The 15421-nt window shown below is 35.7% G+C and overlaps 1 protein-coding gene across 1 annotated transcript in view; it reads left to right on the forward strand.

Moving 5' to 3' along the window:
* Positions 1-441: 441 nt before the first annotated feature.
* LOC120629617 (inactive rhomboid protein 1) overlaps positions 442-15421 on the forward strand; it is a 41217-nt gene continuing 26237 nt past the window's right edge. The window contains exons 1-3 of the mRNA XM_039898606.1: positions 442-809; positions 6525-6696; positions 12487-12668. Of these exons, the coding sequence (XP_039754540.1) occupies positions 6526-6696; positions 12487-12668 (353 nt within the window). The 5' untranslated portion in view covers positions 442-809; position 6525. The remainder of the gene's footprint in view (positions 810-6524; positions 6697-12486; positions 12669-15421) is intronic.

Genomic DNA, 15421 nt, shown 5'->3' on the forward strand with positions numbered 1-15421 from the left:
TTCATTTCAACTTATTGATTTGCTGAAGTTTAATCTTCAGCAAATCAATAAGTTTAAATAAACAAATAGATCTGTAAATAGACCTGGATTTGGCATTTATTCCAGAGATTTGATAAATTCTAGCGTCTAGTCTTGGTCAAATGCCCCCACATAATCTTTAAAAGAAGGATCATATGAGCTATGAAAACGAAATACTGGCATTCCTGGTGCTACCTAAACGTTCACGTAAAAATGGTGAGATGGCAGTATTCGGCTAGCGCTAGTTGCCACTCTACTGATACGTGCCGACCAAATAGGGGTATCGGTTTCATATACTAGCCCGCTTCCGTCTTCGACTGTATCGTAGCTTACCACTTGATGATATTGAAGTCTTAGTTGTCGTAGACAAAAAAAATACTAATATGTAATTAATATTAACTTTTTCATTGTTACAGGCGTTCGAGTGCGGGCCTACTGGCTCCACAGCTCACCTGCCAGAGCTCTCCGGGTCCAGTAGCGTCGGCGCCATCTATCCCCCCACCTGCATCACCCCCAAGAATAGTATCAGCACCGTCTCAACCTCAACCACCTCCCGAATCAATACCACCACCAGCTCAAGAAGACGGTGTGAGATTACGAAGGGCGCATACGGTCGCTGTTAGGGATTATTTGAAAAGGGAGACGCAAACATTTTTTGGAGTTCAGAGAGATAATGAGCGGGAACAAAGGAGGCTGTGGTTCGAGAGGCGGAGAAGGCATGCGGCGCGGGCGCTCGGTGACCTTAGGCCTGATCTGCCGCCCGATCACCATCCTGATGATGACGATATTAGGTGAGCAGTTTGTAGAATTCCACATTATATTTAGGTTATAAAAACATCTTCATACGTTTGTCTTGTTTGTCATCGGAGCAACGCGGAGTCTCATAGCTCTAAGTCTTTCTTTCCTATAAGAGAGGTTGGTGCCCACCAATTTGTTGGTCTACTTGGAATTGCGTTACCAAAATGTCCAGTTCTTAATTTACATTTATAAAGGCTAGGGTTTGACAACAAAGTGATGTATGTGATTATGTAGGCTAAGATGGCGCACGCTTGCCTGTAAAATGCCGATTCACTCTTTATTTGAAGGTTTTCACATTACTGCTAACAGACAGAAAGCTAGATAAGTATTCCAAATCTTTGCAGTGCGCATTAAAAACGAAAAAGTAAAGAACTTCGTTTACGACCATGGTGGGATCAATTTAGACCATTTAAAGCTACTTTTCAATATCTAAGTGTTATGAAATCATAATAAGAATAATCTACTACTACTAAGAATAAAACATAAGGTAAGCTAAAAGATGAGCAGGACTGCGGAAACACCGTTACATCTGCCCGTCGAGAATTTTGCAATAACTGAAATGAAGGTGACGCAAACATATATCTTAATGCCTGCACTCATTTGAAGAGTAGCGAAGGTTTAAAAAAGAACCCTACGGCGGCTATAATACGGTTATTTTCAAATGTGGAACATCGCGCTAAGATTTTTATTTTATTTTATCACTCTTTATATCTATCTTTTATTTAAATACTTTTTTTTTAAATTTTCATCAGTGAAATTATAAACACCATTTAAAATTGATAAAAAAAACCACTCCTCCGCTTGCGGGGCTCTTGAGTACCCAAGCAACTTGCGGTCAGGGCCCCAGAGTGAGGAACCTCCTCACAATTGATCCAACAACCAAGCGGAAACTTCTTAAGGTGTTGGTCGAAGCTTTTCGCGAGAAGACCATTGACTAAACGACCATCGGAACAATAACGGTCGACTCAACACCCCACATGGCGTAATCTCGTGAGCAAAGTCCAAGTATTTAGATACTTTACTTTTTTTATTTTTCATTATTATTGTCCATTTGTTACTCAAATAATAATAACAATATTGATTTGTTGGCTAATTGCGTTCTAGCATTATTACAATTATATTGAAGCTATTCTATTCGTGGTACGAAGAATTGAATTTAAAATGTACGATGTTGAAAAACGCAAACAAACTGAGCAAAATGTCTCTCTATATAGAGGAAACATTAAGGCTATAAGGAACTAAGCTGTAAATTATTCAGTTATATACTTAACATAATAACCCGAAGAGAAAAGAAAATCATTTTATAATATTACATTTTCAACTACTTTACCTTGAATCTTAATAACTTTCAAGTTAACTTAATAAATTCTAAAAGATAAGTGCGTTCACGTCTACAGCTATAAAATAAAACTTCTTATTTAGCAACGAAGTATTTGTAAATATAAATTGTTTTCTCTTTTATGAGCTCGCAAGGAGATCAAATAACATGAAGTAATAAGCTCAGGAATTATTTTCATCGCATAACAGCCTCCATTTGTTTTTTCAAATTCGCTTATCAATTTTCCAAATAGGTAACATGATGCCTTTTGTTCGTCTTTTCGATACCAAAAAAAGCTTTTGTTTCCTGGATTTTTAAGTCACATTATAATTTGATCCATCTTTGCATTTTGTTTGGAGTATTACAATTTCTCAATTATAGGCAAGTCGGCAAGTTCTTGTATGAAATAGTTACGATACATTCGCTCTTCTATGGAGTTGCAGCCTAGATTATCAATCAATCAAATCTTTATTCAATTTAGGCTATAGTTAAAGCACTTAAAAACGTCATACATTTTTTGTTTTAGAAATATTAATGTAAAAAAAAAACTACACTGATTAATAATTAAAAAATTAAAATAAAGTAAAGTTTACGTTACAGCCTTAATAATATAAAAATATAAAATACTTGTTTTATAAAATTTAGTTCTAAAGCATTAATTAATTATTTGTTATATTATAATTGTTATATCACCACTATAGCATTCATTTATAAATTAATGTTTTGATGAATTTATTAATATTATGCATTTATATATAAATAAAATAAAAAAATTGCTTCGTATATATAACATAAAGTGAGCTGCATAAAACATGTGGGTGGGTCTAAAAATAATATGTTTCGCAATTTTCCCTGTTCAAAATAAAAGCACACAAAACTGGCAATTTATTAAAATTACTTTAAGTTAGGGACTTCTAATCGTAAATCGAAATAACGAAAAATTGCTATTGCAGTTGAATTTTCTGTCACTTTATAGTGTTTATTTAAAGACATTGCACGCACGGTGATATATTAGAATGTCCGGCAAGTACTGCCTATACTTATTTCTGCCGCCAAGTAGCGTTGATATATCGTAGATCGTGGCGTAAGTCTGAAGGCGTGTTTGCCGGTGTATTTACAGGCACATGAGCCTCAATACCTACGCCTCAGGTTTATGGATATGGGGCTTTACATTGTAGGACGTGTTACGTACTCTGCGAAGTGTTGCTCTGTCCATAGATTATTATTTTCCAGTTAGCACCACGGTGGTCATCTGCTTTTTCAGTCAATAGTAAAAAAAATGAATTACGAAATCCACGTAGACAAATTCGCCGGTAGAAGCTTGTATATAGCATATAGCATAAAATTATGTGTTAATGTTGAGAGAGAGAGAATGTTCGTAACTTTTCTCTAAACGTGACTGTATTAAAAGCAGTACATAGCTTTGCAAATGCGAGATTAATATTTAATACCAACCTGACCTGCATTTTAGACGATCGAAATGAGGCCGCGCCTATTAAAGAACATGTATAATAGGTATTAAAGTAAAAAATGTGGCACTTTAATTTAAAAATCCTTAAAATCTTTTATATTTTTGTAGAGTTTCAGATAATCTCCTAACTGCTTCGTTAGTCAAATTTAAATTGAAATTTTTTTTATCATAAAAGACCTATCAGAGTCACTTATGAAGAGTTCATACATTTATCTTAACATTATTCTAAAGTGATGGTCATAACTATATTCGTTAAACTTGAAACTAAAACTAAGAGGCTTTTTGTTAGCACGGTAAACTGCGGGTTTCTATATGTCAACACCAATAAGTGTCAGTTTAGAGTTAAGAAATTTCATTTGTCCACCCCCGTATCTTGGAGAGCACGTTAAAATGTCGGTCACTGACTGGACAATAATCGGGACTCTCTCAATCACTGTGCTATTGATATCTATCCTCTATAAGAAAGGAGTCCAGTCGGACATTAAAGAGCTCAGGATATGAAGCATTTAAGTATAAAGTAGAATAAACTCCAATATAAAAATCTAGATCTAATCGTAACATTAAAAAGTTCAGAACGTTTATGTAGCAAAAATAATTTTTAAATTAATATTCGGTCGAAATTGGGTCAAAATCAAGCTGAGTTATGAGTATATGACCAAACTCACGTTCTAGGTAAATTAACGCTATGGAAAGCCTCGAATAAGTGTAAAAGTAACAAAATATACTATAACATTTTTGTTTAAGCTGCTTTCTGTATGACATTTTTTTTTCTATCCGAGTTTTGCCCTACCCGATGAACTTGGTCACAGACAAGACCGTGGCAAGCAATTTCGATTTTTCCCATTTTTTGGCCGTTTCTATAGATTTTGCCTGTTTTTTTTAAATCGCCAGCCAACCAATTGTATTGAAAGTTACGAAACAAAAATAAGCATTAAATTGTAATAAGGTATTTTGAGTTTTTGAACAACGAATATAAACGCTCAGCAATTGTTTTTTATTTTATATAGTTAAAGAATCCATACTTGTATAATAGTGGAAGGTGTGTTCGTTCGTTTGTAACTTAAGCTGGCCGGAGACACTGCACCAACATGGACAAAAGGCACAGAGATAGCTGGCCTCCTGGAAAGATGTTAATCGCTTTATAAAACGGCCTATCTTAACCCGCTACCAACGTACGTCAACTATATTATTATATACCCAGGCTGTAAATGCAGTGATGGAATAAAAACAAAGTAAAAAATCTTTATAAAAGTCACTAAGTTTTACACACTATAAGTTTCAACTTCATTGGCTTTTCTTATCTGAACAATATCTTTGTGTCACTATCCGGCTAAAATTTGAAGCATTTCTGTATAGCGTTTCAGTTACGCTTGCCACATAAGGAAATTCTGCATACTCGAGATTCCTAGTAAATTCTTTATCGCAGTGTTGTAGAACTCCAATATTCTTTCATGTTTCCCTCAGAAACTTTTTCGAGACAGTATCTGTTTTCTATTTTTATTCCTATTTCTTCATGCTCCCGTACGTCTTTGTTTTAGTGAGACTCTTTTAACTAAATTAAATGTCGATTTTTTACGATTATCACAATTAATGGCAAGTCTTATTTTCGTTAAGATCGGTAATTCTTAGTGAATTCTTCATCGCAGTGTTGTAGAACTCCAATATTCTTTCATGTTTCCCTCAGAAACTTTTTCAAGACAGTATGTGTTTTCTATTTTTATTCATATTTCTTCATGCTCCCGTACGTCTTTGTTCCAGTGAGACACTTTTCACAAAGTAAAATGGCGATTTTTTTAGATAATCACAGTTAATGGCAATTCTTCTTATCGTTAAGATCGATAATTCCCACTGAATTCTTTATCGCAGTGTTTTAGAACTCCAATGTTCTTTCATGTCGCTCAGAAAAACTTTTTCGAGACCGTATCTGTTTTCTATTTTTATTCATGTTTCTTCATCCTCTCAGTACATCTTTGTTCCAGTCAAACACTTTTAACTAAGTAATACAGCGATTTTTTTTTACTATATCACAATCAATGAAGTTTCTGCTTTTCGGTAAGATTGATATTTTTATGGGGAGAATTTTTAACGAATGGGGGAGAAATGTACACAAGCAATTTGACAAGGATTTTAATATTATACTATATAAATAAATAATAAATATACTACGATACTACACACATCACCATCTAGCCCTAAGTAAGCTTGTGTTAAAAATATTCATCAGTGATCTTAGTACCTTAAGATGACTGATGAATAGTTTTATGAATAATAAACATAAATACTATATAATATACAGATAAAAACCCATACACTGAAAAAACATTCATGTTCATCAGACAAACATTTTCTAGCTGTGGGAATCGATCGAACCCATAGTTTTCAACTCAGAGAGCAGTATCGCTGCCTACTGCGCCAATCGACCGTCGTTTAATTATAAGGGGACACCTAGCTAAATCATGGGGCACTGTTAAAAAATATTAACTGTGATTAACGTTGTTGAGCATTAGGAACAGGAAAAATAAAAGTTGCAAAGAACTGTTTATCGATGCATACCACAATAAGTATTTTTGTAACAATGAATAATTGACCGTCTTGATTATGATGCAAGTGGTGAGTTCTCATTAGTGTCTCAGTTCTTAGTGGAGCGGAACATGAGAATTTGAGGTTATTATCGCTTTGCTCATATTTGCTTCTACTCTGGCCTTTTGTAAAACTCAGCATAATTCATTGAGCATTCACTCGGAAATACGTAGCGTTTGTAGACCTTCCCTAGGTGATCAGAAACTAACAGATTTGGAACGAGTCATTGGTCGCAAGTGGCACAATACCGTGGAATTTTGAAATCTCTAAGAAAGACCAGACTAGATGTACGCTAGCTTATATGAGAATGAAGATGAGTAAAATATATATTTTTTCCAGTATGTACGGAGCATCGGGTGCGGCGCCAAGAGAGGCGCGGGGGCAAACGAGGGAGCGGCCCGACGTGCTACCAGCGCCGGCGCCGCTCGAGCCTCCTGCGCCTGTACCTCCCCGCCCCGGGAAGGACAGTGTCGCAAGGCTCACTCTCACCGGACTCTCTTATGTTGTTACTGTAAGTAGCCTGTGCTTATTTTCAAAGTAAATGAACGAGAGAACGGTCCGACGTGATACTATCGCAAGAACCTCTTTCGCCTGTGCCTCCCTGCCCCGGAAAGGGCAGTCTCGTAAGGCTCAAACTCACCGGATTCTCTTATGTTGTTACTGTGAGTAACCTGTGCTTGGTTTTAATGCAATGCAACAAATAAGGGAGCGGTCCGACGTGCTATTACCGCTGAAAGCTCTTGCGTCTGTGTCTCCCCGCCCCGGGATGGACAGTGTCGCAAGGCTCGCACTCACCGGAGTTTATTCGCCCTATAATGTCCTACGCGAGTCCCGTGTTTGCACATTTCCCGCACAGATTGATGCGCATGGCCACCAACTGTCCGTAGTTCGTGCGCAACTCTGACCTTCATAGGGACCTAGACCTCCCTACTATAAGCAAATCACTTCAAACGGCTCTCTAAAAGTTATTTTAAGAGAGCCGAGTTTCATCCCAACCCGTTAGTGGTGAAGGCGTGTTCGTACATGCCAGATCCAAACATCAGTAAGAGACGGCCCAGACACGTCCTTGACGACCCCGACGACGACATAACGACGGACAACGCTCCTTATGTTAGGGCCATAGGGCTACACACTGACGAAATTATAACTACAACACAGCGTCTTCACCGGCGAAGATGAGGTCCCGTTGAGGACGTGGGCTCAATCCACGGCCACGGGGACGTACGGACTAATCACCTTCCCATCAGTCCACGAATGTCCGACGTCCGCCTAAGCCGAGGTCCGAGTCTTGCTGAAGACGCCCCTAGGTAGACGTCACCCAGATATTCCTCAAGCCCTGGGGCTCAAAACCCTTTTAACAGGCGACGCTTCGCGCTCGCCCCGACCCACCGGTGACGCTGTTGAAACCCATAAGGTTCACAGCTAATAACATTTCGAATCCACACTAACCGGACTCTCTTATGTTGTATCTGTGAGTAACCTGTGCTTAGTTTTAATGCAATGCTAACAAACAATGTGCTACTATCGCTGGAAGCTCTTGCGTCTATTTCTCCTTGCCAGTTCGTAAGACACACACTAACCGGACTTTCCCTTGTGTAATGTTCAACAGTCTAACCTTAACAGGTAAACCTTCTACCACCTTAAAGTTAATTGGTCAACTACAATAGAAAAAAATTGCACTAACCTCGCTACTTAAACGTTTCAAAATACCGCAAATGTATCAAAGTAGCAAAAGATGCAAGAAGAAAAACAGCAAGTCAAAATTATATTTTCTATAATTATATCGTTATTAAAATGTTTTGAATCATTAAAAAGTAAACTTATATTATGTGCTCACGGTTAGCGAACAGAATATCGAGTTCTCATTAAAGCATTTGGAAAACAAAATTATTAATTTTTACTTATTTCATTCGTATTTAATTCCCGGTACCGGTAGCCAAAAAATAACCATAATTCATTTTACCTTTTTTACCAATTAAGCATTTTACAATAATTACGTATGAATAATTGTCCGTTGCTTACAATTTTCTGTATGTAACGCTTTTACATCTGAGTACTCTGATTATCATGAACCTTTGCATACACATTGTCAGGGATACAGAAAGGGTCACGGGGTTTTGACGACCTTCCTGGCGTACCTTCGAGCGCTGTGGATTTAAATGGAAGGTCCCGGATCATCACGGGTAATCCATCCTCGATAGGGGCAAATTGGGAATTTATAATTCCCTCTATGCTCTGATTGGAGACTTCGGCCGTGGCTAGTTATCAATATACGAAGAAAGACGTGCTGCTAAGCAATTTAACGTTCCGGTCCACGTAGAAACCTATTAGGCGTATGGGTTGCATTGAATTGCCATACCCTTAAAAGCTAGCCCATTACCATTTTAGACTGCATAATCACTTAGCATCAGGTGAGATTGCAATTAAGGGCTGACTTGTAGCGGAATAAATAAGAAAACAAATACCTTTCATAAGCAGAAAAAGTACTTTCCGCAGGGATGAAAAAATAACTATAAGCTAATTTGTTTTATAAGATAAAAACAATATTAATATTAAATATGTAAGGCCAATATATAATAGCTTTAATAGTGAGAATGTTACATGGGGTAATGATCTGGTAATTCATCTATGTATAAGTTGTAATCATAAACTGGCCATTCTGTCTGTCGACTGCTGGTAGGTTTGTTTGTTGGTTATTACAACGTAAAAAAATATATATCTTCATGCCTCGACACATAAAACCTGTGTGGTTTGAGACGAAGTGAGTTAGCTTATTGTAGTTGTTTTACTCTAAGTTGGTCGAAAAAAAAAATTAAATTACAAAATCGACATAAAAGCTACTTTGATATATAAAATACACCATGGTGATATCTCAATATTACTTAAATTGTTCAATATTATATTCCTTCCTGTCTGTCTTAGTTAAGATTCTGGCAAAATGGTGTATTATTGTAGGCCAACGTTAGTAACTCCAACATAGTCCATAAATTGTTTCAATGTGGTAAAATAAACCCGCAATTGCTGTGGCTACAGGTGCCTAATTAAGCTCTTAACCTACTTCTAGAGGTTTTACATAAACAGTTGACCGAACGTCCTAGAGTTATTGAGGTACTTATTTAATGCAAGTAAATAATTTTTTTTTTACTTACAATAATTTTTAGTTTGGCTTTATAGACTAGCAGTCCCGACTTCATCCGCGTATAAATCTTAAAAGATAGATATATGCTATTTTCTATTTTAGAAAAGGCCTGTATTTCCTGAGCTTTGTTAAGTTATAATAATAGTATAACATAAGTGCTCAATACAAAGGAAATAAGCATTGAACTATCATTATGTAGTTATAAAAATTACCGGCCAACTACATGGCACGGGTCTTCTCAAAGAGTGAGAAGAGTTAAGGTCGTAGTCAACCACATTGGCTCAGTGTGGGTAGGCAGACTTCACACGCCATTGAGAACATTACTATGAATTCTGAGGCATGCAGGTTTCCTTACGATGTTTTTCTTAACCGTTAAAGCAAGTGATATTTTAATTGTTTTAAATTAAAAACACACATAACTCAGAAAAGTAAGAGATGCGTGCGAATCCACGACCCTGGACTCAGAAAGCATGGTCTCTGCCCAATCGGCAGTCAAATGAGAAAGGTTTCGTCCGTAGACCACCACGCTGACCCAGTGCAGATTGGTGGACTTCACACGCCTTTGCAACATGCATTTACTAATAGGAATAAATTTGAAAAATGCACTTAAAGTTATGTAATTTTTTAAGTCTAAATATTATTGGGGTGGGGTATCTAAATAGAGTGAGAATATTATTTTTTATTATTCAATACTCACGTAGTTATTTAAAGTGAACTGTGTAAAATAGACCATAATCAGAAGGATATTATAATAGAATTGAAAATAAACGGTAGCAATGATACGGTAGGTAGGTATTATATTTTTTATAGCCCCCCTGTTATTAGATTAGAGTAAGATAAACACAAGGTGTGTAGTTTAGACGTTTGAGTTTGTATTCGATTTCTTGAACAATGTTATGATAATACTTTCGGAATCCAAATTGAGGTAATGTCTTTTGTAAGAGCATTGAACTCCTTCCTTACGAACTACTGGAGGAATCCATTCCGCTTGAGAGTTTCTTTATGTAATGTTACCTAGTGTTATCGATTTAAGCGTGATCTCGTTTTAAACGTCTTATATGAGAAAAGATTTTTCCCGTTTTAAAACCATGTTACAACAGGATACGTGACTTGCGTTATTGATAGTTCGAAAAGTAACTGACTATCAAATAAAATTTAACGTTTATGTACCTCCAAAAATATTAAAGTTAAAGTCGCAAAGTTTTCACAAATCGATATTTAATATTTAGATGTTAAGATAATAACGCAATCTAATGGAAAGACTAGATAGTAACCAAAGAATTATTGTTTATTATTTTAGTAACTTCTTCATTGTCTGTTTTTTGGAGTCGTTTCTCTTAACGTCTTGATTCCAGTCAACTTCCGTAAATTTTATAGCCAGGATTGCTTTCTCTTGCCACCCCTTTTTTTCTTGCAATCTCACTTTAAAAATTACGTATTTCATTTCACTTTCGCATTACTTAAAAGCTTTTTAACGTTACATTCAAGCTTTCACGGTTCACAGAAATTCCAGCGTTCGTAGTATTTGCACCATGTTGCATAAATATTAGTAAAACAAAAGGGGAGAAGCGCATACGTTATTTCTTGAATACAGCTAATAATTTCTCATTTTAGTGGTCTCCAAAATATGCGACAGATGAATTAGGCTACCATATTTCCATGCAATAAATTATAAAAGCGATGTCTTTAGGGATCGAGTCGAGCGTTATGGCATCGTAAATAACATAGTCCGTGGTCGTGGCAATATCCCAGAAAGGAACTGTACGAAATACAGCCCCTTTTCTTAAGAGCAGTAAGCCTTAAAAATGGATTTACGGGGAGTACCTACTAAAATGCTTATATTAATTTACGGCTTTTATGCTCGTGCGGGAATGTTTCGCCATGGAGTGTAATGTAAATTTATATGCACTAAAATAATATATACAAACAATACTATTATGTTACTAGCGGAACGTTGGCATGAGTTTTTTTAGGATGATATTTTGGGCAACAGAACAGAAACCCCCAGAAGAAAACCTGAACTATAACAATGATATGGTAGTCTGAAAATCACCACCTTTTTATTTTTTAAAGCCTCTCACTTATTTGATATTAGAGTTAGATAAACACAAGGTATGTAGTTTACACATTTGAGCTTATATTCGATTTTTTGCACAATGTTCTGATAATACTGTGAATGTTGAAATCAAAATTGAGGTATTGTCTTTTGTAAGAGCATTGGACTCCTTCCTCACGAACTTCTGGAAGAATCTATTTCGCTTGAGCGTTTCTTTATGTAATGTTAGCTAGTGTTATCGATTTAAGCGTGATCTCATTTTAAACGTCTTATATGAGAAATTAATTTTCCTGTTTTAAAACCATGTTACAATCAGATACTTGACTTGAGCTATTAATAGTTCGAAAACTAACTGACTATACAATAAAAAGATTATAAAACAATAACTTTAAAAATTGCACTATTAATAATACTTTAAATGATTAGTACAAAAACAAACAACGCCTGGTATTGAGGCAAACTATACAAAAAATAAAACCAGTCCATCCATTTTCGAATTTTTGCGAGTCTCATAAACGAACATTTAATTTTATACATATAGTAAACAATATTAGTATATATTATAAATAAAGTACAGCTATTTGTTGGTAGCTAACTGCTAATGTGGCTAAAATAGAATAAGATTTCTAAGTAACAAAGGACGTTAAATCTTACGGCTCAGTGTGCGGGGCTATAGCCGAGCTCATAGACTTGAAAGTTAAATCTCATTGTATCAGCGCTTTTGGTTTCATCCCATTGAAGCCACCAAGTTAGACCAGCTTGGAGCTTGGCAACTGATTTCTCTTGAACTGGAAGGACCTATAACCCGTTTACAATGGGACGCTAACTTCTCGTTAGCGTCCAATTGTTAACATTGGGTTGGATCATTTTCTGTTCACTAAGGATAGTTGATTGAAACGAAATCATTTCATTTTTAATTAATTTATTATGATTATCTTACTACTGTATTTGAAAATATAAAATTAATAGTAATAGAATAATAGCCTCATCTAGTAATAGAACGGTTGGTTTATGTTTTGTGGCTTGCTTGGCTGTCCAGCGCGGAAATGTTTTGATTAAAATACTTTAGTTATCTAGTCAACAGGGATTTATGTTTTTTTTACCAGGCCGTTACGAGACGATCGCGTCAATCGACGTCAGCGCAGTGGTCGCGTTCGTTTCGCACCGCGGCAAGCAGTTCGCACGATGTCGTCGATGTCGACGACGTTTTCTTCGCGCCGCAGGCGTTGACGTCACCCCTAAACCAGCAGCACCATGACGATGGTGATACCGTTGATGGAACCAAAGGGTTAGTAAATAATAGTTATTTTATTAATAGCTAGCCAACAAAATAATATAATATGTCATAAATTAAACTGGTGTAAAAATTGTTGCCTAATGCATCAATATAAATGAATTATGATTAGTAGCTTAAAACAGTCCAATGCTGGACTAGGCTGCTTACAACGGGTGGGGTTAGCCTATTATCACAACGCTGGGCAGACCCGTTTTTCATTATATGCCCTTAGTTTCCTCGTACGACATCCGCGGGGAGTGGAGTGATGCCAACCGTACTTTGATCTTCCATCAGCATACGGCACAATGTATGAATCCCAAAGTAAATTTTTTTTACACTGATTTGCACACAACTAAACCAGCCTCGATACAACTACGTCGTATTTATATAATTTAAGTCAGTTAAATAACATTGTCAGCAAGACTATTTACGAATATATTTACTGACAGGAGTGGGGTTGCTTGTTCATTTGAAAGCTGTTGTTAAGTCAGTATTTACCTCGCTTCACGTACTCTCCGCCTCTTTTAACGTATAGCAACAATGAATCGGTGCCTTTTTTTGTTCAATGACCCAGCCTACAATCAGTAATAAAATAATACAATGTGACAAAGTTATTGGTCAAGCTTAAAGTCATCTTCAGATTGTACTTTGCCGAGGCTTGGACGGTAAATTTTATTACAATTTTCTCCCTTATCATGGACGAATTATAGGTAAGTAGGTTTACTAGATGTGATTAGTATCGAGCATCCTCTTAAAAGATTTTTGTTATACGTTGACATAATAGAGAGCTTTGGAATATAAATAGTTCACTTGAGATTGAGTTATTTGGTAGTTATCACGGTCTTATTAATAAATCGCTTACATACGAGTTGTTTGGTTTTGCAAATCTTATTAACGATGAAAAAATATTTTTGTCATCAAAAATGATGATCCGGGCGATCCATACCAACACGATACTTTCATCTACATACAAAAGTTAACGGCAGACAAGTCTGGTATTAACAGCTGTTCTACATTCTAAACTAAGGTTAATGTATATTGGAGACGATTATTTGTACAAAAATCTCTAAACTAAATTGAATGGTCAAAAAGTAGGGACCGTGCTATTTTTGACCGGTCAATTTAGTTTAGTGTAATTAACCTTTTTTTTCGTATCCTTTTTTATAGGAAGCATTGTATTTTGTATGTGTTCTTACAGTATTCCCTGCAAAAAAGGATACCGAATATATGCATCATATATATATTCATTTTACAGGGAGCATTGTGAGAACATTTACCAGTTTAACCCAGGTTTCATTAACCATAGCCTGCAAATATCAAAACATTAAAACATAGATTTTGCAAACATAATTTAATGCAAATTTTGTAACTCATCAGTAAAAAACCAAGTTATTCGAACCAAACCGAGCTCAGTGTTATAAAAGTCTTGAGGGGACTTCTCCGCAGTATTTTTAATTAAAAATCTTCAATCTTGAACTTATAAACCTTTGTAAAGTTAAAGTTTTTCATCTCCGAGAATATAGAGATTTATTTCTGGCGGTTTGTTTATTTTTGTCTTTGTTAAAATGGTGCAATAAGTAAGATGCCCTTTAATTAAAAAAAAAAATAATAAAACGTAAAAACCTTAAATTATTCTTTAAAAATCTATATCTGCTAATAATGAGGTTTATATATTAGTTTATTACTTACTTATGCATGGTTGAATTGGAACGGCTGAAATTTAACACATGTATAACCTGTTTTGGGTATCGGCGAAAATCAGCAAAATTAAATTGCAGCACCAACAGTTCGCAGTTCCTCAATAATGTTTTGCGAAAGTTTGTTCGAAAGAGATCGATTTAGCGATAAAATCGCCTGTACATGCTGCAATTTTAACTATGTTTCTTCTATGCCAGTATGTTTTTTATTTATTAATATGAAATTTGTGTTTGTAATTATTTTTTTTATACTAAAATGTGGACAAATTCGAGGGCAAAAGCAAACACAATAACAATAACAAACAAAACAATATAGTACTTGATTCATTTGGGTAATGGTTGGATATCAGGAAACCATTTTTTTGTCTGAAGACACTAATAAAATTGACACAAGAAAATGGCGAATAGAAATCCCAACAAGAGATCCGATAAGATGTCCATTGAACGAAAATAAAAACGATTCGTAAGTTTATATTTCAAGAATCAGCAACATTATCTTGTTAATGTAGATCTAATAATGATTGTAAGACTGTAGCGTTTGTCAAGAGAGATCTTGTTTCAATATTGAATTTATTTCTTTTGAATTCAATTTGACAATATTGAAGTCTTATTGCTCGGTCATAAAAAGCGCAGACAGATCTGAATTTGTTAGCGTTTTACCTTCAGGGTATAAAATTCTAAATGACTGGTTTAACAGTCACGTGTTTCTTACCTTTCAAGGACACTGTTTATCACTAATTTGTATGTATCAGGTTCTTAAAGATTATAAAAAATTAAGAAAGAGACAGCATTTTATGGAATTTCACTAAAGTTTTATAGATTTTTACAAACGTTAGAATTATTTCTTGAGTTGTTGGCTGTCTATCAATCCGCACTGGGCCAGCGTGGTGGAATACGGCCTTAACCCCTTCTCACTGTGGGAGAAGACCTGTGCTTTGTAGTGGGCCTTTAATGATATGATAATGATGAATTCTACTCTTAACTCATTGCGCTACATTTTCAATAGTTTCATCTTCTCGTTGCTGAGCTGATGATTCCTCCCATTCATGTCATTGCACATTATTAGAA

Source organism: Pararge aegeria, chromosome 14 (assembly GCF_905163445.1).
Source record: "Pararge aegeria chromosome 14, ilParAegt1.1, whole genome shotgun sequence".
Classification (NCBI taxonomy): domain Eukaryota; kingdom Metazoa; phylum Arthropoda; class Insecta; order Lepidoptera; family Nymphalidae; genus Pararge; species Pararge aegeria.